Consider the following 22,834-nt stretch of genomic DNA (forward strand, 5'->3'; position numbering starts at 1 on the left):
TTACTCAGGACAAAGGTAACTAATAATTACAAGGCAAAACATATTATCATTGAAAGGGAGAAATACATACATACATATATATATATATATATATCTAAGGTTGAAAAAAAATCAAGAACTAGACTTGGCGAGCTATAATGAGGGAATATTACAACATCTACAAGGCTTGTGATCAAGACCAAATAATTGCATTTATACCAAGCAATAACTCATGCAACCCAAGCAAAGGGTATAATAAAGCAACATAAAGTAATTTACATGGATAACAATAAGTTTCAAGGCATGGCTAGCAACAAAAATTTAAAGGGGCATTTCAACAAATACCTCATGTGCCTGATCCAAAAGCCAAGTAATTACACCACATGACAACCAACCCATGCTAAAAATAATACATAGCATTCCAAAACTACAAACAAAGGAAAAGAATTCTAACAAAGCTAAGAATCTCAAGGATCTATAACACATTCACAACAATCAACTTCTTGGCATCCTAGGCTACAACAATCACTAAGAATTATAAGGTAGGAGGCTTGCTTGCTTAAGCACGGCCATGACCAAGAATCACCTTGCTCGAAGCCTCTTCTAGCACCCTAATTCGTAGAGAATGAGAAATCTTGCCCTTCGCCTAAGTCTGCATGGTTGGAGGTAAATGGAGATAAGGTAAGATAAGGGTTTTAAGAACCCATGCTTGGAAGGAGGGTTTTTGAGGGAAGTAAGGGTTTAGGGGGTTAGATGAAGGTTTCAAAACCTCCATTTCTCAACCCTCCAAAGTGGTGGGTTATGGAGGAACTTATATTTTTGTAGACCAAAATACCCCTATACTTCAAAAAAATTATAGGGTTTTATAGAAATTAGAATACAAACCCCATAAATTTTTTGTGGACCAAAATACCTCTTATATTTTTTTGGACTAAAATACCCCTCAACAATAATGTTCACTTTATCATAAGTTATTTTATTTTATTTGTTTTAAAAAATATCAAGCATATACTAGTTGGTAGTTAATATTGTCAAACTATATAATAATATTAATTAATTTAGTACTGATATTAATTAATTAATTAATTTCATTCTACAAAAAGAAATCTTATAATAATCAAGGGAGAGATTTATGTAAACAATGAAGAGAGTTATGTAAGTTTCATATAATTTAGTAAATGAACTTATAACTTTGTCTTTTATTTTAAGGGTAATTTAGTAATATTACTATATAACTTTCTCTCCAATTATCTTCCAAATCAAACACAATATTGGTTTAAAACCTCCATTTACCTTACCTTACCTTGCCCCAAGAAAGAAAGGGTTTAAAACTTCCTTTTACCTCCCATTACCATCATTTACCTTACTTTACAAAACCTTCTTATACCTCCATCCAAGCAAAGAACAAGGGTAACATAAGAAGTAGGACTTGAGGTCTTGCCACCCTTTTTATGCTCTCCAACTCTCTGACTCCGGCATGACGTAGCAAGGTTGGCATGGCTGGTGGCATGGTTATTAGGGAGGAGAGATGTTCGGTTAGGTGAAGAAATAAAGAGGAAGAGGAGGCTAACGGCTTCAAGAAAGAAAAAGGAAAAAGCACTGGCTGCTAAAGAACAAAAAAACAAGGGGTTTGATGTGTTGACTTGGGGAGGGGATCCACAATCTCCTCCCTTTTTGATAGAGTTTAGTCCTTTAAATTCATACATGGTTAGTAGAAAAGATGAGAATATCTTTCCCTCATCGCAGACTCTAACTCCCAAGTTGCCCCACGCTCAAAATGGTTACTCCAATATACCTTGCAATAAGGAATGATCCATCTCCTTAAGGCTTGCTTCTTTAAGTCCATAATTTTCACAAGTTGCTTTTCATATAAAAAATCACCACGAATATCAAGACCAAAAAACTGGATCACATGATCAGGATTTGTGATATACTTCTTCAATATAGAGACGTGAAACACAATGTGCACCTGAGAAAGAATAAGTGGAAAAGCAAGCCTTTATTTCACATTGTCTATATGCTCCAAAATTTCTAATGGACCAATGAACTTCCAATTGAGCTTGCCCCTAACACCAAAACAAGCAACTTGTTTAGTATGGGTGATCCTCAAAAACAGGTGGTCCAATTAGAATTTCCAAGCCTTTTCTTCTAGTATTAGCATAGCTCTTTTGCCTGCTCTGAGTTGCTCGTAATCATTCTCTGATAGATGGACCTTTTCTTCTCTACTATCATCTGGACAATCTATGGCCTTAGCAACCTCTTTTCACTTACTTCATCCCAGCAGATAGGTGAATTGAATCTCCTGCCATACAAAGCCTCATATGGAACCATCTGAATGCTTGATGTTGGTCCCAAGAGCCTCGAAAATCTAGCATACAAGCTCGTAATGTATCTTCCAGAATTTAAATTATCCTTTCTAATTACCCATCAGTTTGAGGATGAAAGGTGGTACTATAGGTAAGTTTGGTCCTAAAGCATGCCATAAAGCAGAAGTCCCAATCAGACACCATGAAGCCTTATAATCTACTCAATATATAACTACGCTAACTTCTCCCATGTCATGCCAATTTTGATAGTTAAGAAATGAGTAGACTTGATCAATCTATCAATCACTACCTAAACACTATCAAAACCTTTAGCAATCCTAGGAAAACTAGACACAAAATCTATAGCTATATTCTCCCATCTCCATTCAAGGATTGAAAGTGGTTAGAGAAATCCTGTTGATCTCTAATGCTCTGCTTTAACCTACAAACAAGTTAAACAATGTGTCACAAACTAAACAATTTCCCACTTTATATTGCTCCACTAAAAGGTACTCCTTAAGCCTTTATACAATTCAGTGCTTCTAGGATGTACTTAGTTAAAATCAATATTGTCAAACCCGGACCGGCCCGGCCGGTTCGACCGGAAAAACCGGGAACCGGCCATGAAGCCGGTCCGAATATACCCTTTGGCTCGGCTTTGATATAACCCGGTCAAAAACCGGGTGACCCGGCCGGTTTACTAAAAAATCGGTGATTAACCCGGCCGGGTCTAACGGACACCCGGAGTCACAACAGTGAAAAGAAAGTGATGAAGAAGAAAGGAAATAAGGGAGCTACGGTGAGGAAGAAGAAAATGAAACAATGAGGGACCTTCGGTGGTGGGAGGAAGAAGAAAGTATGGAGAGAGAGAGAGCCCAATATTTTTTGTGAGTCCCAATGGAAGTAATATTTTAATTTTAATTTTTTTTGGTTTTTGAGTCCCGATGAAGCCTAAGGTGAGAGGGTTATCATTAGATTTTTTTTAAAAAAATTTATATTTTTTAAAAATCTTATAAAACTAAAATTTTAAATATTAAATTTATATTTCAGATATTTTAAAAATTAAGGAAAATATATAAATTAAAATTTTACATATCATTTTTATTTAATTGTGGTTTTAAATTATTAAAATATAGATTATATTATTTTTATCATTATTAATAATTATTATATATTTTTTAAATATTTTATTATTGACTCCGGTTCAACCCGGTTCGACCCGATTGAACCCATCAACCCCTGACCCCTGAGCTTGACCGGGTCATTACCCGGACCGGGTCTGACTACCTTGGTTAAAATAATGGGATTCTTCCATAATCTTCTACTTTAACTCTAGATCATCTGAAACATAGACTTAGTCACCAAATCTCAGCGAGCAATCCTCATCACTTTTGAAATGCACTTGAGAACCAACGTCCACTTTTTGCTGGATTTTCTGTAAATAAGTGTTTAAAATAGCATTGTGCTATGTATAGTTAGTTTGGATTGGTATCCATTTAAAGCGATACAACCCCTGTAATCTCTTTCTACCTCAATATCCTTTGATTATAATCCTTGTGCCAGACGGCACCATTCTTTATCCAACATATTGCCGAATACATAAGTAGAGCACCGAGAAGGCCAGCGTAGTGTGTCTTCTCCCAAATCTCCTTTTCCACCTTATAATTTGACATGGTATCAGAGAGTTGATCCATCTAGACCACCATGTCATCATCATCGTCCAATGCAAACTCGACTTCTGCCACCACAATCTCGAACACGACTGCTTCCATAACGGCCGACATCCTTTCATCCCCTTCCATTGGTCATATGATCAATGTGAAATTAGGATGAGAAAACTATCTTCTTTGGAAGGCTCAGTTCCTTCCCCATCTGTGTCCATCAACTCTTGGATTACGTAGATGGATCTACTATCACACCTAGCAAGACTGTGGTGTAGACTACGGAATTTGGAGCACCTGTGGTTCCAAACACAGATTACGTCATATGGCTTCACAAGGACCAAATGGTCCTTAGAGCCATTCTGACATCTCTCACCGAGGAGGTCCTTGCTCAAGTGATGTTGCTTTCCACTGCACGTGAGGTTTGGTAGATCAAAGGCAAGGATCATGCAACTTCATCGTCAACTCGCCAACATGAGGAAGAACGACATAGGAGCTACTTAGTACTTCCACAAGGTCAATAACCTCACTGACACACTCGCCACCATCTGGAAACCACTTAATGATGACAAAGTTGTCACCTATATACTTAGTGGTCTCAACAACGTCTATGACCCACTGGTGACCTCCCTCACCACACGCATGGAGCAGGTAACTCTAAGTAATCTATACACTCATCTAATGAGTTTTGAGATGCTCCTGGAGCAGAACAATTATGTGATTCAAGTCTTAGGCACATCCATGAACTTGGCATCGCTCGACAATTGTGGTAGAAGTGGCAAGAGCCGTGGTGGCAATGACAACTACACCAACCAGAGCGCGCTACAGGGAGGATCACATGGTGGGCGCAGCAACTACAATCTAAACACGCAGCAAGAAGGAACTCGCCCAACAGCCAAGTGTGTGGGAAAGTCAGGCATGTTGCACTTAAGTGTTTTTTTTTCGCTTCGATCACTCGTACCAAGCTGAAAAACCTCGTGTTGCTGTTGCTACCTCAACACAGTCCTATACCATTAATTCGAACTATTATAGGGACACCGGTGCCATGGATCACATTACTAGTGATCATGATCGGCTAACAATGAAGGAGAAATATCATGGCAAGGATTAAGTGCAGGTTGCAAACGACGCAGGTATGGTCATTACTCATGTTGGTCACTCTAAAATTCATATCCCAAATCATGTTCTTAATATCAATGACATCCTTCATGTTCCTAAATCCTCCAAACAACTCCTCTCAGTTCATAAACTCGCCAAAGATAATAATGTTTTCTTGAGTTTCATCCTGAATAGTTCTTTGTAAAGGATCGAGCAACGAACCAAGTTCTTCTTCGAGGAAGATGTGAGGGTGGTCTTTACCCAATGGCACCAACCTATGCCGCACCTGCATCCAAGTCAGCCTCCTCCACAGTCAAACCAACTCAAGATCATTGGCACTGTCTCCTGGGTCATCCGTCGTCTTCCATTGTTTGTCATGTCATTCAAGAGAATAATTTACCTCTTTTTAGTGTGTTGTGTGTTGAATAAAACTTTAGTGTGTGATGCATGCCAACAAGGCAAAATTCAATTACTGCCCTATCCTTGTTCCAATAAAAGTTCATATTTTCCTTTAGAGATTATGTATTCAGATGTTTGGGGACAAGCACCTATCTCAACTGGTGGTTATAAATACTATGTCAGTTTCATTGATGACTATAGCAAATTCACTTCGATTTACTTAATGAAAAATAAGTTCGAAGCGTTCTCCATCTTTATGCAATTTCAATCTTGTGCTGAACGATTATTTAATCAAAAGATTGTTTGCATACAAATAGATTGGGGTGGTGAATACAAGAAACTTCATTCCTTTTTCAGTCATGTTGGCATATCACACCACATCTACTATTCCCATGCTCATCAACAGAATGACGTGGCATAATGAAAACATAGGCACATTGTTGATGTCGGCCTCTCTCTATTAGCACACACGAACATGCCCATTAAGTTTTGGGATGATGCTTTTCAAACTGCTTTCTTTCTTATCAGTCGCACCCCAAGCAAAGCCATCAACCTAGACACACCTATGCATCGTCTTTTTGGATCTAAACCAGATTATTCATTATTGCGAACCTTTTGTTGTGCTTGTTGGCCTAATCTTAGACCATACAATACCCATAAACTTGAGTTTAGATCTAAACTATGTGTTTTCCTTGGGTATAGTCCCTTTTACAAAAGGTATAAGTACCTCCTTGTGCCAACACGCGGGGTGTATACCTCTCGTGATGTCATCTTCGATGAAATGGTTTTTTCTTTTCGCACAAGCACCACTTACACCTTATCCACCTTCCACGAAGTCTCCTGTACTTCTTCCTTCTATTGTTCCTTCGAATACATTAACACCAGAATGATGGGGGTGATGACATGGATAATGATTATTCTTTGTTGCCTAATAATGATTATGTGCAGTTTGATTTGTCTTTGCCGCAGGTACCATAGAGTTCGTCCTCACTGTCACATCCATCCCAAGTGCTGCCACAATTACCACAGGCACTGCCACAATCTCTGGTGCTGCTATAATTACCACAGGATCTCTTGACTTTCGGTGCTGCTGAACAACATGTCAAGAACCATCTTATGATAACAAGGCTCACGACAATATTAGACAACCGAAGCTACGCACGAATGGCACGGTACCTTATGGGCATCTTCGACGTGCTTCCTTGGCAGTGGTTGAACTAACATCACATGATGAGGCCTTGAAGAACAGCAACTGGAAGCATGCTATAGATGCTAAATATAGTGCTCTTCTGAAAAATCAAACCTAGAAATTGGTGCCTCTTTTTCATCAACAAAACATCATTGGCTGCATATGGGTTTTTAAACTTAAACGGAAGGCTAATGGCTCCATTGATCGATACAAAGCCTGACTAGTAGCAAAGGGATTCAAACAACATCATGGTATTGAATATGATGATATTGTGATAGTTCGACTCTTTTCCTACTTATTTCTTGTTTTGTTCTTGAGTAAAACTTGTGTTTTTAAGTTTCTTTGAGTGTCCTCTTGTGTTAGGACCTTAGTTGAGCTCTTTAGGAAGGTTAAAATGGTGGGGGAAACCCCTTAAAAAGGGTATAAGCAAGGTCGGAGCCTTGCAGCCACTTGATGTGCCCACAAGGGGCTGAATTGGAAGGCTCACGACTTCCCTTGCAGGTGTAAGGAAGCCTGTGAAGCAATCTAGAGGGTTTTCATGGCCTCCCTTGAGGCCGCAAGGGAGCTCGTGAACAGCTCTCGGGCTAAGGCCTATTTAAGGCCCTTCTTGGACCTTCTAGACTCTTCTTTGAGTCTTTCTTCCTCTCCTTCTTCCCCCTCCTATAGAACCTTCATTTCCCCTCTCCAAACTCCTCATCTTTGGCCTACAAAAAAAGGAAGAAGTGGAGATCTCTCTTCTCCTCTCTTGAAGAAGAGTTTTCTTAGGATCTTGAGAAGCTTGGTGGTAAGTTATTTTTTTTTCTTTTTCTCCTTCTTCCTTCTCTTCCCTCTCTTTTTCTTAAGTTTTCCTTGTGTTCCATAGTGGAAAACCTTAGTTTTTGTTTGGAATTAAAGAGTAGAAGTAGTTTGAAGTTGTAAAACCTTGTTTTGGTGAAGGATTGAGAGAGATCTTTCATCTCCTAGGTTAGAGTTACTGTAGCACCGACCCAAGTTGGGGCTCTTTTGCTTTTCATGTCAGTTTTGAGGGTTTTGAGAGTTTCATTCTTGTAGGATCTTCTATATGAAGTGCTTAGCAAACCCTAGAAGCAATCATTTTTCCTTTTTGAGTATTTTCCTTCATTCAACTTGGTTAAGTTGTTGTTGATGTTTGTTGCTTGTGTTGGTTGCTTAATGGCTTCTAGGAGGTGAGACTTCAAGCAAGGGCAAAGAGCCAGTGGAGAAGTAACACCGGAGGTTTTTGACTCACCAAGTTTCTGAGTGGGATTTACTATGGGTTATAAATCATGCATATTTTCTAGTACTTAAATTTCTTGCCTTTAAATGATAAAACTCTTGTTGCTAAAACTCTTGAAATGTTTCCATGGAATTTAGAAACCATGATGATTTGTGATTTGGTTTATTTCATGAGTATTTGTAAAGTTTATATATTGCTTGTGATTTGGAAACTCTATGTTTTGAAATATATGTTTCCAAGTGTACATTTTCAAGAAACTTGATGTTTTTGTTATGATGACCAAAAGACTTGTGCAAACTAAGTTGAACTTCATGGCGTTGATGTTATAATAAAAGTGTATTTTCAAAGATGGATTTTCTTATGATGTTTTCTTTATGAAAGTACTTCATTGGATATGTGTGATCAATTACTCACTCTTGAAGTGAAAATTTGTGTATGTGAAAAATTTGTGACCTCTTGATCATAATCCATTTGTTTTCCTATGTGACCCAAGTTAGAAATAGCTTAATCCATTTATTTTAGCTTGGTGACCCTATTCAGAACTTCAAAGATGCTATTGTTTTGTTGATAACTAAGCGTGAAATTATAGTCTCAATTATAGGATGCATGTCGACATGGTCTATATTGACCCCTATTGACTGTGTTTACACATAGCTTATTTGGAGACTAATTTATGCATATCAATAGTTTTTCATGATCCCACTTTTCAAAGTAACTATAAAATGTTTTTTTCAAAATAAATAGAAACACAAGAAGTTAAACAGTGGGGGTTATAATGTTTGCTGCAACCATATAAATAATTGAGCATAAAACTAATGGAAGTAATTTAATTTAAACAAATCATTAACAGTTGCTTTTGTTGTGTAACCATTTAATTTTACACTAATGAAAATAATTTACTTAAAACCATCAATTAAAAAGAAAATACCTTTGACATGTAAACAGTTAAGGATAAAATTAAACTAGCAAAAGTTGCTAATAGCCTATCAATTAACTAATGCTTTACAATCATTGAGAATGGCAATAGGGTAAGCTACTTGTAAGGAGAATACTCTAGTATATATATACTACATATTAAAATGAGTGATTAATTAAACCAATATAAAAAAATGAGAATATTAATTTTAAAATACAGAGGGGTATACTGACAGCATGCCAATTATAAATATAGTTAAAAGCTATATATATATATAACAAAATAAATATAGTTGAAAGCTATATGTGGATTACTTACTTGGAATAGCTCTCACTCTAACTCTCACTCCCAAAGCCAATAGATATATATATATATATATAGATAGATAACAAAATAAATATAATTGAAAGCTATATGTGGATTACTTACTTTGAATAGCTCTCACTCTCACCCCCAAAGCAAAAATCAACCCTTCTTGAATAACCTATAAATAGCATAACCCAAAATCTAATTGCTTAGAGGAAGAAAGAACTAAATATAGAAATTGGTATAAATCTAAGTCCTAAAAACTGAAGTAGGTTATCATTCACAACTAAAAGAGCAAAATTAGACATGGACAACATAATTAGGAAAGGGGGTTGAAACACACCACTAAGGGATCCAAAGCAAGCTAACCATGAATTTCCCTAGCTTAAGCAAGAAATGCCAATTATACAAAAACAACATAATAAAATTAGAAAATCACAGATTAGAATGACATGCCCTAATATGTAGTATTGGCATAGAAATAGCATGGCTCTTACTAAATTATAGCTTAGGCATCATGCTATGATTAAACAAGAATGTAAAACCCAAAGTTTCCAAATGCCAGTAGGATTTAGCAGCTGCTATACATTCAAATGTTCTCTTGCAAAAATAGCTTGAAAGGAAGCCTAAGTGGATATTATCTACAACCTATACATCATAATCATGCAAAAGAGGCATACACTTCTCATCATGAACAAAGCTTCTCTTAAACCAACAGCACAAAACATCAACATGAGGGGATAAAGACTAAGATTGAAACATGGAGAAAACTTGCTTACTTGTTTTGTTGTAGTAACTAAGCCAACACCCTCCCTTGAACTTCCTCCAACTCCCACAAATCACACCACCCTCTTGAGGCTACACCATGTATCTAAGAAAGAGATAACTTTGGCCCTTTTTGAAGCCTAGATCTTTGACATCTCCATACCATAGCATGGCTGGCAGTGTGGCCATGGGAGCTAAGGTTGGTGGAGTGGTTGAGTTTGGGTTAGGTCATAATGCAAGCGAGAAGTACTCTTCTTCACGTGATGGCCAGGAAAGGAGAAGGAAAAGAAAAAAAAAGGAGAGGTTGACTGGTTTATTAGGGTGTGGGATCCATAAATTCATACTCCCTCCCCCTCCCCCCTGCCCAAAATCCCAATTAAGCAACTAACATAGTCCCTATCGACCAAAACAACGACCTTAATAGGTGCTGCAACAACCAAATCATGATCTCAAATAATAGTAGGCAAGAATGCTTTTGAACAAATGCTTAAGAAATATAAGAATGCATAGCTTTCGGATCAAATAAAATGTATTCATAAGTAGAATAAATTGGCAAGGTACTTGACACCATAGCATTAGAAGCCTGTGTATCCTTGGAGTCAAAGTATATATTCAACCCTATGCCTTTGGCCCCTTGCTTTGCGATAGTTTAAGGAAGATGATTGATCTGTGGCAATCAACGAAGGTCAATTTAACAATGACGTGGTGCCAAGGGGCAGATATAAGCTAGAGGGAAAAAAAAAGCTAATGGCAGGGCGGTCAGTGGTCAAGGAGGGAGCATCCCGAAGAGGAGCAACAGGATAGTGACAAATGTCATGCAGTTTCCAGACTTTATCATGGGATGATATGCGAATTTTCATATAATTAGTAGTTAATATCATGTTTGTATGGGTAAAGGTGAGAACCTTAACCAATAGTAATGAGTGGCGTAGAGAACAAGGCACTTAGAGAATGTTGTTATGAATTGGTTATTATATATTATGGAAATTAGATGAGAAAGGACAAGTAACATTTCAATCACCTCCTCTCTCTCTCTCTCTCTCTCTCTCTCTCTCTCTCTCTCTCCCCCCTTTTCCTTTCCTTCCCTTTTCTTTCTCTCATTCTCTCCCTTTTTCTCTTTCCCAACTCCTTCTTCTCTTCTATTTCCCATTCAGAAAACCCTAGCCGCCACTCGGAGTCACTACATTGATCACTAACAACACCTTTCCTTGTAAGCTACTCCTGAACATACTAAGACTTTTGCACTAGCGTAATTCTAGAATTCTAGCCACTGAAAGTCCGCTGTGGTTCGGAAGGCTACTAAGGACACTCTAAAATCTGGTGTCCTTGACTGCCACACTTGAATCAAGCTTTAGTAACTCGCTTATAGTCTATACTTACATGTGCATCCCACAAATAATGCACATCAACTAAGCAGAATAGGAAGGAATAGGTGGAAGCTCCCAGGTCAACATGCTGGTGGTCCGCTAACTGCTTGGGGAAAGCTCTGCTCTCGGTCACCCAGTCTAGGTCTACTCCCAACTCCCGTATGACAATTGCCCTTGTGGCTATCATTGTCTTTGTACTTTTCTTGTGGAATTTCTTTCGCTTTTGGAAGCCACTCCAAATAGAACCAAGGGACTTGATGCACCCCACAACCTTAGTGTAACTAGAAAAGTGTAGTAGTACTAACCCTAGCAAATGTGAGGATACAAGCCCTCCCTGAAACACCTAACTCTGTTATGGTCGTCGGCACAAACTTGGCTACCCTGTCAAACGTATCTGTATACACACACCTGTAATATTTCATATTAACATGTATAACATTTAAATTAATTGTCATGCCTCGACACAAAACAATCTCTCGTGTTCACAATAATTTTAGGAAGAGCTATAGTAACAAAGAGTTAAAACTCTACAAATCTCCTAACATCCCTTATCCCATAGGATTCAAAAAAAAAAAAAACAATAAAGGGATGTAAAAATAACTTCTAGAGGGTTCAAAGCCAATAGTTTCAATCCAAAATTTCATCTAAAAGAAGACATTCAAAACTCTTCACGTAGAATCAACAACAAAATAAAGAAAACATGGAATTCAACACTTCTATACTCAAAACAAGAACCCAATAACCTCGATACCAAAGCTAACACTTAGAAAGCTTAAGGAATTACTAAAAAGTGTCAAAGAGCATAAACAAGACAATAGAAACACCAACTTGCAAAAAGACTCAGTCTAATCAACTTTAATGAAGGAAGATTGGCTTTTTAATTCCAAAGAAGCTTGAATGTAAAAGAGCATTGTTGTCTTTTGCTAAATGCTTATTCATTCTTGTCCATGTTTCAAAAACATGAGGGTAACGTAGTCATTCATTGAATTCCATGGTATTTCTGTTGATATGTTGAAGTCATAGGGACAAAAAGATCATTTTACTTTAAATCCTTATCCTTCTCTTGAAATTCAACTTTTCCTTGGAGGATAAGCTTCCTAATTCTTTTCTTCTTCACTCTAATGGCCAACCGTCTTCTCATCTTTGTCCATACTTGTTTGGTTTGAATTTGGAATGCAAGTTTCCTTTCTTTTCATTAGATTTGTTAAGGTATGCATCCCCTTTTGTCTAAATGTATTTTTTTAGCTCTTGAAATGGTTCTTTAACCCTCATGCGATTCCTTCGAAGCTTGTTTTCAAAGACTTTCTAATGGTTTGGTTATTTGAAGCTTGTTTGAATTTTTAAGCCCTGTATTTTATCATTGCCCCATGGTATTGAGCATTCCTTTGAATTCCTTTGAATTCTTGCATTTTGAGAGAATTTATGTAAGCTTTTGGTGGGGAAAATTAGGGTGTTTAAGAGCTCAAAATGATGCCCAAGTTTTGTTAATTCATGTCTCTTTTAGTTGGCCATTGTATAGTAGTGAAAACTTGATGTTGCTGATGAGTTTGGTTTGGTGTTGTAGCAATCTTGGTCTCAGTACTGTAGCAATAACTGATTTTTACTGTAGCACTGAAAGTCAGCATCTTTTCTTTCGATGTTCTTGAGGTTAAATCTTCACCCTCATCATGTGATCTTCTCTCTATTTAGTTTCTAGGAGTTAAAGTATTAGTTGATTTTAGCACCGATTCTTGCTTACTTTCTAGTGGGAAGGAATTTATGGTTTTTAGTGATGCTTCTCATCAAGGCCTTGGTTGTGTGTTAATGTAAGAGGTGAAAGTAATAGCTTATGCTTCCCGGCAATTAAAGAAGCATGAGTTAAACTACCCAACACATGACCTCGAGTTAGCTACTGTGGTTTTTGCTTTGAAGTTGTGACGACACTATCTATATTGTGAAAAGTGTCAAATTTTCATAAACCACAAAAGTTTGAAATACATGCTCACCCAAAAGGAATTGAACCTGAGACAGCGTAGATGGGTGGAACTTCTGAATGACTATGATCTGGTGATAGACTACCACCGTGAAAAGGCGAATGTGGTTGCAAATGCATTGAGTAGAAAGTCATCAGTGTCTTTGGCTTTTGTGCACTATGTCTATCTACCTTAGCTATTGAAGCTCCGAGGGTTGGGTGTGCAGTTTGAGGTAAAGGTTGGTAGGTCTTGGTTAGCGTGTTTGAGTGCGAGATCTATGTTAGTAGAGCAGGTTCGGGAAGGACAGAAAATAGATAAGGAGCTATTACAGGAGATGCACAAGCTAGAGAAAGGAGAAGACAGTAAATTCAGAACTCAAGCTGATGGTACTTTGGAATTTCAAGGTCGTCTTTGTGTTCCCAGGGATTTTGCACTTCGAAAGAAGATTATGGAAGAAGATTATTCCTCAGTGTTTATAATTTATCCAGGGAGTACGAAGATGTACATATCCCTCAAAGAGAACTATTGGTGGGCAGGGATGAAGTGGGAAATCGCCAATTTTGTCGGTAGATGTTAAGTGTGTCAGTAAGTGAAAATAGAACATCAGCAAGTGGAAATGAAAGCACATCACCATGGATTTTGTCATTGGTTTACCTCGCTCATCTCATGGTCATAATATGATATGAGTGATTGTGGGTAGACTAATGAAGTCAGCACATTTTCTAGCTGCTCGTGCAAGAGATTCATTAGAGAAATTGGCATAGCTCTACCTTAATGAAGTTGTTAAACCTCATGGTGTGCCAATGCCCATTGTTTTAGATTAAGATCCCAGATTCACATCCAGATTTTAGCCTAAATTGCAGGAAGCTTTTGGGACAACTTTGAAGTTTAGTATAGCTTATCACCCACAGACATATGCCAGTTTGACGGATGATACATATAGTTGAGGATATGCTCAGGGCATGTATTTGTGATTTCCAAGGTAGCTGGGACCTACATTTTCTATTGGTGGAATTCACCTACAACAATAGTTACCAAGCTAGAATTGGTATGGCTCCTTATGAAACATTGTATGGAAGGAGGTATTGAACACCGGTTTGTTGGAATAAAGTTGGGAAAAGAAAGCTATAAAGTATTGAGTTAATTGATTGAGATGACTATTGCTAAGGTGAAGTTGATCAAAGAAAGGTTAAAAGCAGCTCAAGACAGACTAAAGAGCTATTATGATAATAGGCAAAGAGCTTTAGAGTTTGATGTGAGTGACAAAGTGTTTCTGAAGATCTCTCCTTAGAAGGGAGTTATTCATTTTCAGAATCGAGGGAAGTTAAGTCCTTGCTGCATTGGACCATTCCCTATCATCGAGTGGATTAGACAAGTTGCTTATCGTCTAGAGCTGTCTTCAGGGTTGGAGAGAATTCATGATGTCTTTCATGTTTCTATGTTGAAAAAGTATATGCCTGATCCTTCGCATATACTTAAGACAGCGCTAATGCAACTTCGAGAAGATATGAACTATGAGATTCAACCAGTTCAGATTCTTGATCTACCTGATAAGGTGCTTCGTAAGAAAGTTATACCTATGGTTAAGGTTCTTTAGAAAAGTGATTGTGTTGAGGAGATGACGTGGGAACCAGAAGCATCTTTGCGGTAGCAGTATTCTTTGTTGTTTACTGATGCTGGTGAGTGAATTTTGAGAACAAAATTCCTCAAAAAAGGGGGTTAAATGTGATATCTTGTTCTTTATTTTTTTTTAATGCCTTTTCTTTGTTTCTTTAGAGGTATTAGTTATTTTTCTTTTGTATTGTCTTTTCTTTGAAGTGGAAGGACATTCTTGTCCTTTTGTTTGTGTAATGGCATTGTAGTGATTTATTTGAAGTGGTGAGGGTAAACGGGTCATTTTGCCTAAAATCTTATCCTTTATCACTTTATCTTCTCCAATGGGCTAGACTTAAGAGAACTTTTCTAACTCTTTGGCCATTCATCCCTTCCTTAGAGTTTCCATCAAATTCTCAAGCTTTTTTGGAATTAAAGGGCCAATCTTCCTTCATATTGAAGTTGATTAGATTGAGCCCTTTTGCAAGGTTGTGTTTTTATTGTCTTGTTTATGCTTCAAATAAATCACCACAATGCTATTACACAAACAAAAGGATAAGAATGTCCTTCCACTTCAAAGAAAAGACAGAGTAAAAGAAAAATAACTAATACCCCTAAAGAAACAAAGAAAAAATATGAAAGCAAATAAAGAATAAGATATCACAGTAATGAGCAGCTCAAGATTAATCTTGAGCTTTAGATTCTATCTTGAGCTCAACTTGCTTATTAAATGATCCAGCTGAGCTCGACAAGCTCATAAATCACTTGATCATTTAATAACCCTTCTATGATGAACGTAGGCGATCAGCTATCACCTTTAGCTATGATTAGGTCAATTTAGTGCGTTGAGTTAATAAGTTTCTTCAATCAAATAAGAACATTTAAGTTTAGAAAATGTTTTCTTATTTTTGAAAATTATTTATTTGGGGTAAATTTTGTAATATGATGATTTTGTTAGGTATAGACAACAAACTTTTTTTTTTGGCCAATGAATTTTAAGAGATCTTAAATTGTACATCGCAATCCAATTAGTTAGGTATAGAGACATATGAATAATTACAATGCAAATTTCTTTTTTTAGTATACAACTGATGCTACACTACAATAAAAAACGAAATTTGTGACACATTTTTGCAACACACAAAATCTAAAATGTGTCGGAGATCCCAGTTTACAACATAATCTTCGACACAACCAAATGTGTCGCGTTTCAGATGTCGCAAATTTTTTGCAACACTTTTGTCATATGTGTTGTAAACTTTGTGACACAAAACTAAATGGTGCAAATTTCATCTCAATTCATTGATGTTATGTGACAATATTTGCCATTCAATTTGCAATGATATGCGATAATTGTTTGCGACACGTTTTGTGTGTCGCAACTTGTGTTGCAATTGCTTGAGACATTTCGCAACATTCTTTGTGACACATTTTAATTGTCGCAAAACTTTATGTATCACAAATTGTGTTGAAAATATGTGAGACTTTTTGCAACAAATCTTGTGACCAATTTTGATTATTGCAAAACTTTTTATGTGTCGCAAATTGTGTTGCAAATGTGTGGGACTATTTGCAGCACAATTTGCTACATATTTCGATTGTTGCAAATTGTGTCGCAAATTCTGTTGCAACTTTGTGAGATATTTTGCGGATATATTTTTATTGTTGAAAATTATGTCATAAATAATTATTCATAACCATGATTATTTGCAATAAGTTTTAAAACATTTTTTATAAACATGTTTTAAAACCTAATTTACAATCCTCAACAATAACTTTTATAATATTTTGTAAATAAACATTCTGATCTATAAGTATCCACAATAACAATGAAATACAAAATATAATCCTCAAAACATCTAATGCAACAGACAAATACAAAATGTAATAGTCCAAATATCTAATAGGACAATCAAATACAAAATGTAATAGTCTAAACATCTAATATAACAATCGAAAGTTATAAAAGTATCTAATGTAATAATTCAAAGCATCACATTCACTTTGTTGCAATTTCATCGACAGGCTGGGGCTGTTCAACATCCTCTGAAGTGTGAGGGGCATGGGAAGCAGACTCCCCAGTCCTAGCAGCAGCATGAGAAGTACGAGGAGTTATCTCAAAGTTTACCTGAATACCTCGAGATTCTAATAGAGAAAAGATGTATTGGATCTGCTGCTTCTGCTCCTCGTATGCTTTCTTTAAAATTTCTAGCTTACTAATAACCTCTGGTGGTATAGAAGGAACAAATTGCTGAGTTCTTGAAGTACACCATTGAGATTGCAAATGAGAATAATCAGAAGCTATCTTCTCAACAAGGTTACCACCCATGCCATAACATCGATTTTTTGATACCCCAAATATGTCCCACCATAGTTTATTATCATCAATTTCTACCCCTTGGCCTTCTTGAGCCAATATGTCTTGGCGAGCTTTGGCAAATTTCTCCTGCATAATATATAGTTAATCATTAATTATATGTTATGATAAACAAATTAATAAGTAATTAAAAATGAAATTTAAGTTAAAACATACATGTGCTAATTGGGCCCCTTGCTCATTCCAACTCCCATCATCCTTTTGATAAACTTCTTTAAAATCCTCCACTATGGATACCTTGTGGCCCAATTTGGCTTCCTATATATATATATACATGTGTAAATAGTTAGCTACTAGAAAAATTTTAAATGTATATATTAAAAAAAATTGAGAAACTTACTAGTCTATCTCTATGTTCAATCATAAAGATGGAACCACCATGATAAATTATCGTAGATCCCTCATTTTTCTACTGCCGTCTCTTTTTATTCTTATAACATTATTTCCTATATTTTGCATCATTCCAAATCAATAGCAACCGCTCCCAAACATTGTGCCTAATCCATTATGGTCTCTTTCTCTTCTCTCGGGCACGAGCTAGATTTCTCCACAACCACTCAGCAGCCTTCTTGTTAAACATTTTTTCCACTTCTTTGACATAATACAGTTGCCAAGTAAAATGAGACTACAATAGATAATTAAATTAGTGAGAAGTTAATAAATTAAAAAAATAATTAAAAAATACTTTAAAAAGAGATATACCTGAAACTGCTGCCAATAACATAGGTAGCCATCATTGCACACTTCTTTCCATGTGTTTTAAGGTTCGGTGTAGTACTTATTTAAATTTTTTTTCAAGATATCAAACACAGATTTCTTACTACAAAAAATCATTATAAGGTTTAAATATATCAATAACACTTATATAATAATAAAATAATAAATAAATGATCTTAGTGTAGGCTTGACTGGATGATGAAGGATTTCTGCATTGTGCCACCATCATGTGCCTTTGTATTCTCTTGAGGAGATTCATCTGTTTCTGAGTCAGAATCATCTTCAGTATTCATTTGAACACCATTGGGGTCTCGTCAGTAGGTAGAACCTCATTGTTCGAAGGTGAGAAATATTTTGGAATAAAGGCTCGTGTATCAACTTGTTGCGAGGAGCCTCGAGAACCTGTATGCACATGAGCAGCTGAAGAGTGAGACCCTGAGCTCGTAGTTCACCGGAGGTTTAGAGGTACTTTTCCAGTAGATGGACGGAAAGATGATGGAGTCACAGAAGCAGTATTTCGCCTAGAATCAGAATAAATAAATGATGCAACACGCTCTCGCCCCATTTCCTACAAATAAACACAATCAAGTCCATTAAATATCATGTAAGAATGTCATTACTCACTATAAATAAAAAAAAAAAAAAATAGAGAGAAACTTTGGTATCTAACGCGGAGAGAAAATTAATGAATATTGTTTCTCTAAAGAGGACCTAATAAATCTAGTGTTATACAAGTTCCAAACAAAAAAAATTGAAGATCCCACAATCAACTATGTTCACAGAGATTTAGATTAAGCTTCTAAAAACAGCTTCAAAAACACTGAAACTCAATAAAAGCCTAAACACCATGAAAAATTTAAAACTTTCACAATTGTATTAACTAATGACTAGTGGAAAATAAAACTTTTCATATATATATATATATATATTTAAGTGGCAGTAAATTTTTTGGTAGTAAGATCAAGGAGTAAAATTTGAGAAGCTTCTTACCAATACTGGAGTTCTGGTTGCCTAGAAACTTTGACTTCCCCTAATTCAGCTGTCATGAAAGAAACACCAGACAAACAAGATCAGAATTGCATGATTTTGTGACCACCACGTGAGATCTCAGAATTGCAAAATATAAGAATAACGAACTAATAGTTTGATATCATGAAAACTTGAACCCATAATTAAAGTATATATATTCCATTGTAAAAATTTATCATGTATATAAAAGAAAATTACCTAGATACCTTGTGTTTTGTAAACATATATTATTCCTAACCCTTACTAATTTTCTTCACCTCTTTCATCAAACTGTCTACCCAAGTTTCCAAAAAATTAAGATAAATAAATAACATTTTCCAAGGTTGTAGTACCCTTTGACATCCATACACCTTCAATAGCATTCACTGTGAATTGAAACAATGGCTTATACAAGAACCTTTGGGTAGCAACTTGAAGAAGTTATCCTTGACAACAATACATGCATCCACATGTGATTAAATAAAGATCAATGGTTTGGAATAATCTAACAGAATTACAAGAATATAACTTTCTAATAGTACATACATAAGTAAGACCTACAACAGTGACTGCACATTGAAAGTCATGCCATGCATACAACATGAAATCGAGATTGAGATGCATAAATCCTCTATTTGAATTTTCCAAGATGTAGCACAAGCATGTTGTTTGACAACAATGACAAGTGATTTCCAAATTTCAATAAGTAATTTAAGGCGTGCCAAAAGCAACTTACCTCATGAGTGGGTACATTTAAGCTCTTAGAGGCCGGAAGGAAAATATCTGGATCAAGTTTCAGATTTTCAAAAGCATCAGCTGACACAATTGCATCGAATCTGATGCCACAACACCAAAAGCAAGGCCAATATATTGTTTTAATTGATAAAAAGAACAAAGCCAAAAGAAAAATAAGCATTCTGCAACCAATAGAAGTGTAAATATAAAATAAGAAAATGTGATGACATGCATATTACTCCTCACTCCATAACTATCCAAAAAATCATATAAAAGATAGGCTGGTAGAGAATATATAGTTTACTGGAAAAAAAAAGAGGCCCATCATGTGACAAAGATTTAGGCTAATACTAGTGGATGCCACATGTCAACAAAGAAATGCCTAAAATAACTTCCTTAACTTAGTGATTCAAAATACCATTAGATCATATCCATAGTGGATTTAAATGTACATTCTAAGGTAAACCCACAGGAATGGTACTAATTTAGCAAATAAGTAATTCAAGATATCACTAAGATCTTATGAACAATACAATGTGAACCATCAACTAGTAAGATTTTCAAAACATGTTATAACAGTCTTAGGCAAATAAATACATAACTTTAAAAATGACCTTGAAGACAATAATAAACTTCCAACAATGTTAGAGCATGATTTTCATATATAATGAATTGTGTGAACACAGAAACAAAACACTTACAAAGATGAATCCACACCAGCCGCAGCCAAGTTGGCATCAAACTTGATCCTATTCGCACTAGAAGCTACAACCACCTTAAGCCCTCTTTTTTTGCACTATTAAACAAACAACAACATTCAATCCGGAATCTCGTAATTCTAGCAATATGTCATTGACTATACCTCCTTGATTAACTCCAATGCACTCGGAAGTCCAATGCCAAAGTTGGGTTTAACATACTGTAAGTGAAATTGTTATCAAGAAATAAGAAACACAGCATTCTTGAACCTAGAAACAAAAATTCTTCCAAATAAAATAAAAATCATGAAAACCTTATCAAGATAAATCTCAAAGAAACGTTTCTTCGCGGCATCCCGATCCAAGTCCTTCACTCCTTTGACACTAGCCACCCCTCCAAGAAAATTTTCATCCCCATTCATCAATCCATAAACAAAATCAAGATCAATAACACAAAATAGATTTCAAGAACTCAAACACAAAATAGCATGGAGTACACCAAGAAAACTTAAAGGGAGAGACATGGGATTCACAAGACAGGGAAAACCACCATGAAATCGAGATCGAGATGCATAAATACTCTATTTGAATCACAAATGCAAAGAAAAACAGAAAACACTTGAGATCGTCATCAAATGAAAGGATTCAAAACAAGACTAGAGGGATTATAGGGAAATGCCAATAAACTTTGGAGAGATTAAAGCTTCTCTCTGGAGATATCACATGCTAGATGGAGAGATAGGCACCGGAGAGGCTTTCAGTGCTAATGAAGGGATCCCTAAATGTGTCTTTTTATTTGTTTCAGTGTAGTGTATGCGTTTCACGATGTGTGATGATATGAATGTAGGATATGGAGGTTAATTAAATCAATTCTTTGTGTACACATGTGACAGCCCTCACCGTTCATTAAATGATGATCACGCAGAAACTCACATCACGAGAAGATTTGGTCTTGTGTTACTATAAATATATGGGGAGAGAGAGAGAAATGAAAAAAAGAAATAATTAAATATATGGAAAAAAAATGTGCACTCACACCATATACCAAAATAAATTATACTAAATCAATCCCTAAAAGCAAATTCAAGAGAGAGGGGAGGAGAGAGAGAGAGAGACATACCAACTTAAATCACCAAGAATAAAGTTATGGAGGCACTAATATCAAATAGTCATGCTTGATTAGTCCAGAAATTGTGAAAACTTGTGAAGAAATTGAAGATGGGAGAAGGTAGAGGGCTGAAAATGAGGTGTTCATGCAGGAGTAGTCTTGCAATTACCCACAAACCAAAACCCACCTTTTTAGCTGAGGCAATATAAGTTTTTTATTATTAAACTTTACGACACAATTTGAGACACCAATAGATCGTTGCAAATAATGTGTCACAAACCAGTTACAAATCGGGACCCAAATTGTGTGACACATTTTGTGACGTAAACAGATCGTTGCAAATAATGTCTCACGATAGGTGTTATAAACCAATTTCATGCTCATCGATCCCCATATTTTTTGACACATTTTGCGATGTTGATTGATGGTTGTTTTTTTGCAACACAATTTGGTTCTTTCTATAACTTTTTTGGTTTTTTGTCGCAGATTGTTGCAATTGGTATTACAAATTTGTAACACTTTTATGTGTTGCAAATTTATGTGTCGCAAAAAATACTTTTTCTTATAGTGTAATATTTAGCTTCATTTTCTATTAGAATGATTGTGGAGTGAGTTTCTCAATTAAAATCAAATTTACAATCAAAGTCTTTTAGATGCATAGTTGCATGTACACACCTAGAAAATAACAAATTACGTGTTTGCCCCTCTAAAACCAATATCTTGCATAAATGCAAAAGAAAATTGGTTACTAATGGTTTTCTGGGGTCTACATAATCAATTATGAAGTTTTATTAGGGGCATATATGCAAAACATTCCAACAAATACAAACTTTGAAAGTGAGAGATTAAGCTCTATCCTTGCCAAGAATTGAAGCGTCATAAATCAGCATCATTTTTAGAAATGGACATCCACCCTCCCACAAGGGAAATGAATTTGCATGCAATGTTAATGTGTTAGGAGATGGTTGGAACCAGGTGGCTACAAAGGAATTAATGGATTAAAGGGACTTGTGAGTCAGGTCAGTGACCACTCTTATCACTTATTGTCTTGATTCACTGCATCATATCTTGAGTGCTTTGCATCTCCATTCAATATAAGATTTTATCCATACTTTCCTCATTCATTTTCTTATTTCATCTTGTGTTCATTTTAATTAATTTCATCTTAGGCGTTCAAACAGATTCAGATTCATGTTTAAGCTCGATCTGAATAGAATTAATATAGAGTATGACTGAATTTCTCATATGACATGATCTGACTCACGTGAAATATATTTATTATATAATGAATATTGTCTTCTTTTCTTACCGTAGATATGACTTGAATTTTTCCATGGAAAAATCCCAACCTAACTTGTACAAGTTGGTGGCATGGGTTATTGAATGCAAGATTGGACCACCCTTGGATTAGCTCATTCACTCAGTT

The 22,834-nt window shown here is 36.0% G+C and overlaps 2 protein-coding genes, 1 long non-coding RNA gene and 1 other non-coding gene across 4 annotated transcripts; 2 read left to right on the top strand and 2 right to left on the bottom strand.

Moving 5' to 3' along the window:
* Positions 1-4,501: 4,501 nt before the first annotated feature.
* LOC120276583 lies at positions 4,502-4,640 on the top strand. Its single transcript, XR_005541298.1, has one exon. It is a non-coding gene; the product is annotated as a small nucleolar RNA Z247 (small nucleolar RNA).
* A 2,456-nt stretch (positions 4,641-7,096) lies between these two features.
* On the top strand, positions 7,097-8,018 carry LOC120276434. The gene is made up of 2 exons (XR_005541244.1): positions 7,097-7,416; positions 7,814-8,018. It is a non-coding gene; the product is annotated as an uncharacterized LOC120276434 (long non-coding RNA).
* An 8,670-nt stretch (positions 8,019-16,688) lies between these two features.
* Positions 16,689-17,920, bottom strand: LOC120276529. The gene is made up of 4 exons (XM_039283290.1): positions 17,845-17,920; positions 17,483-17,767; positions 17,299-17,400; positions 16,689-17,211 (listed from the first exon to the last, which is right to left on the bottom strand). Exons 2-4 carry the CDS (start codon positions 17,504-17,506, stop codon positions 16,765-16,767), a joined length of 573 nt encoding a protein of 190 aa, XP_039139224.1. The 5' UTR covers positions 17,507-17,767; positions 17,845-17,920; the 3' UTR covers positions 16,689-16,764.
* A 92-nt stretch (positions 17,921-18,012) lies between these two features.
* Positions 18,013-21,087, bottom strand: LOC120276469 (protein SUPPRESSOR OF QUENCHING 1, chloroplastic-like). Its single transcript, XM_039283221.1, has 6 exons — positions 20,615-21,087; positions 20,465-20,521; positions 20,304-20,398; positions 19,604-19,703; positions 18,850-18,898; positions 18,013-18,427 (listed from the first exon to the last, which is right to left on the bottom strand). Exons 1-5 carry the CDS (start codon positions 20,720-20,722, stop codon positions 18,890-18,892), a joined length of 369 nt encoding a protein of 122 aa, XP_039139155.1. The 5' UTR covers positions 20,723-21,087; the 3' UTR covers positions 18,013-18,427; positions 18,850-18,889.
* Between the last annotated feature and the right edge of the window lie 1,747 nt (positions 21,088-22,834).

Source organism: Dioscorea cayenensis, chromosome 14 (assembly GCF_009730915.1).
Source record: "Dioscorea cayenensis subsp. rotundata cultivar TDr96_F1 chromosome 14, TDr96_F1_v2_PseudoChromosome.rev07_lg8_w22 25.fasta, whole genome shotgun sequence".
In the NCBI taxonomy this organism is placed as follows: Eukaryota; Viridiplantae; Streptophyta; class Magnoliopsida; order Dioscoreales; family Dioscoreaceae; genus Dioscorea; species Dioscorea cayenensis.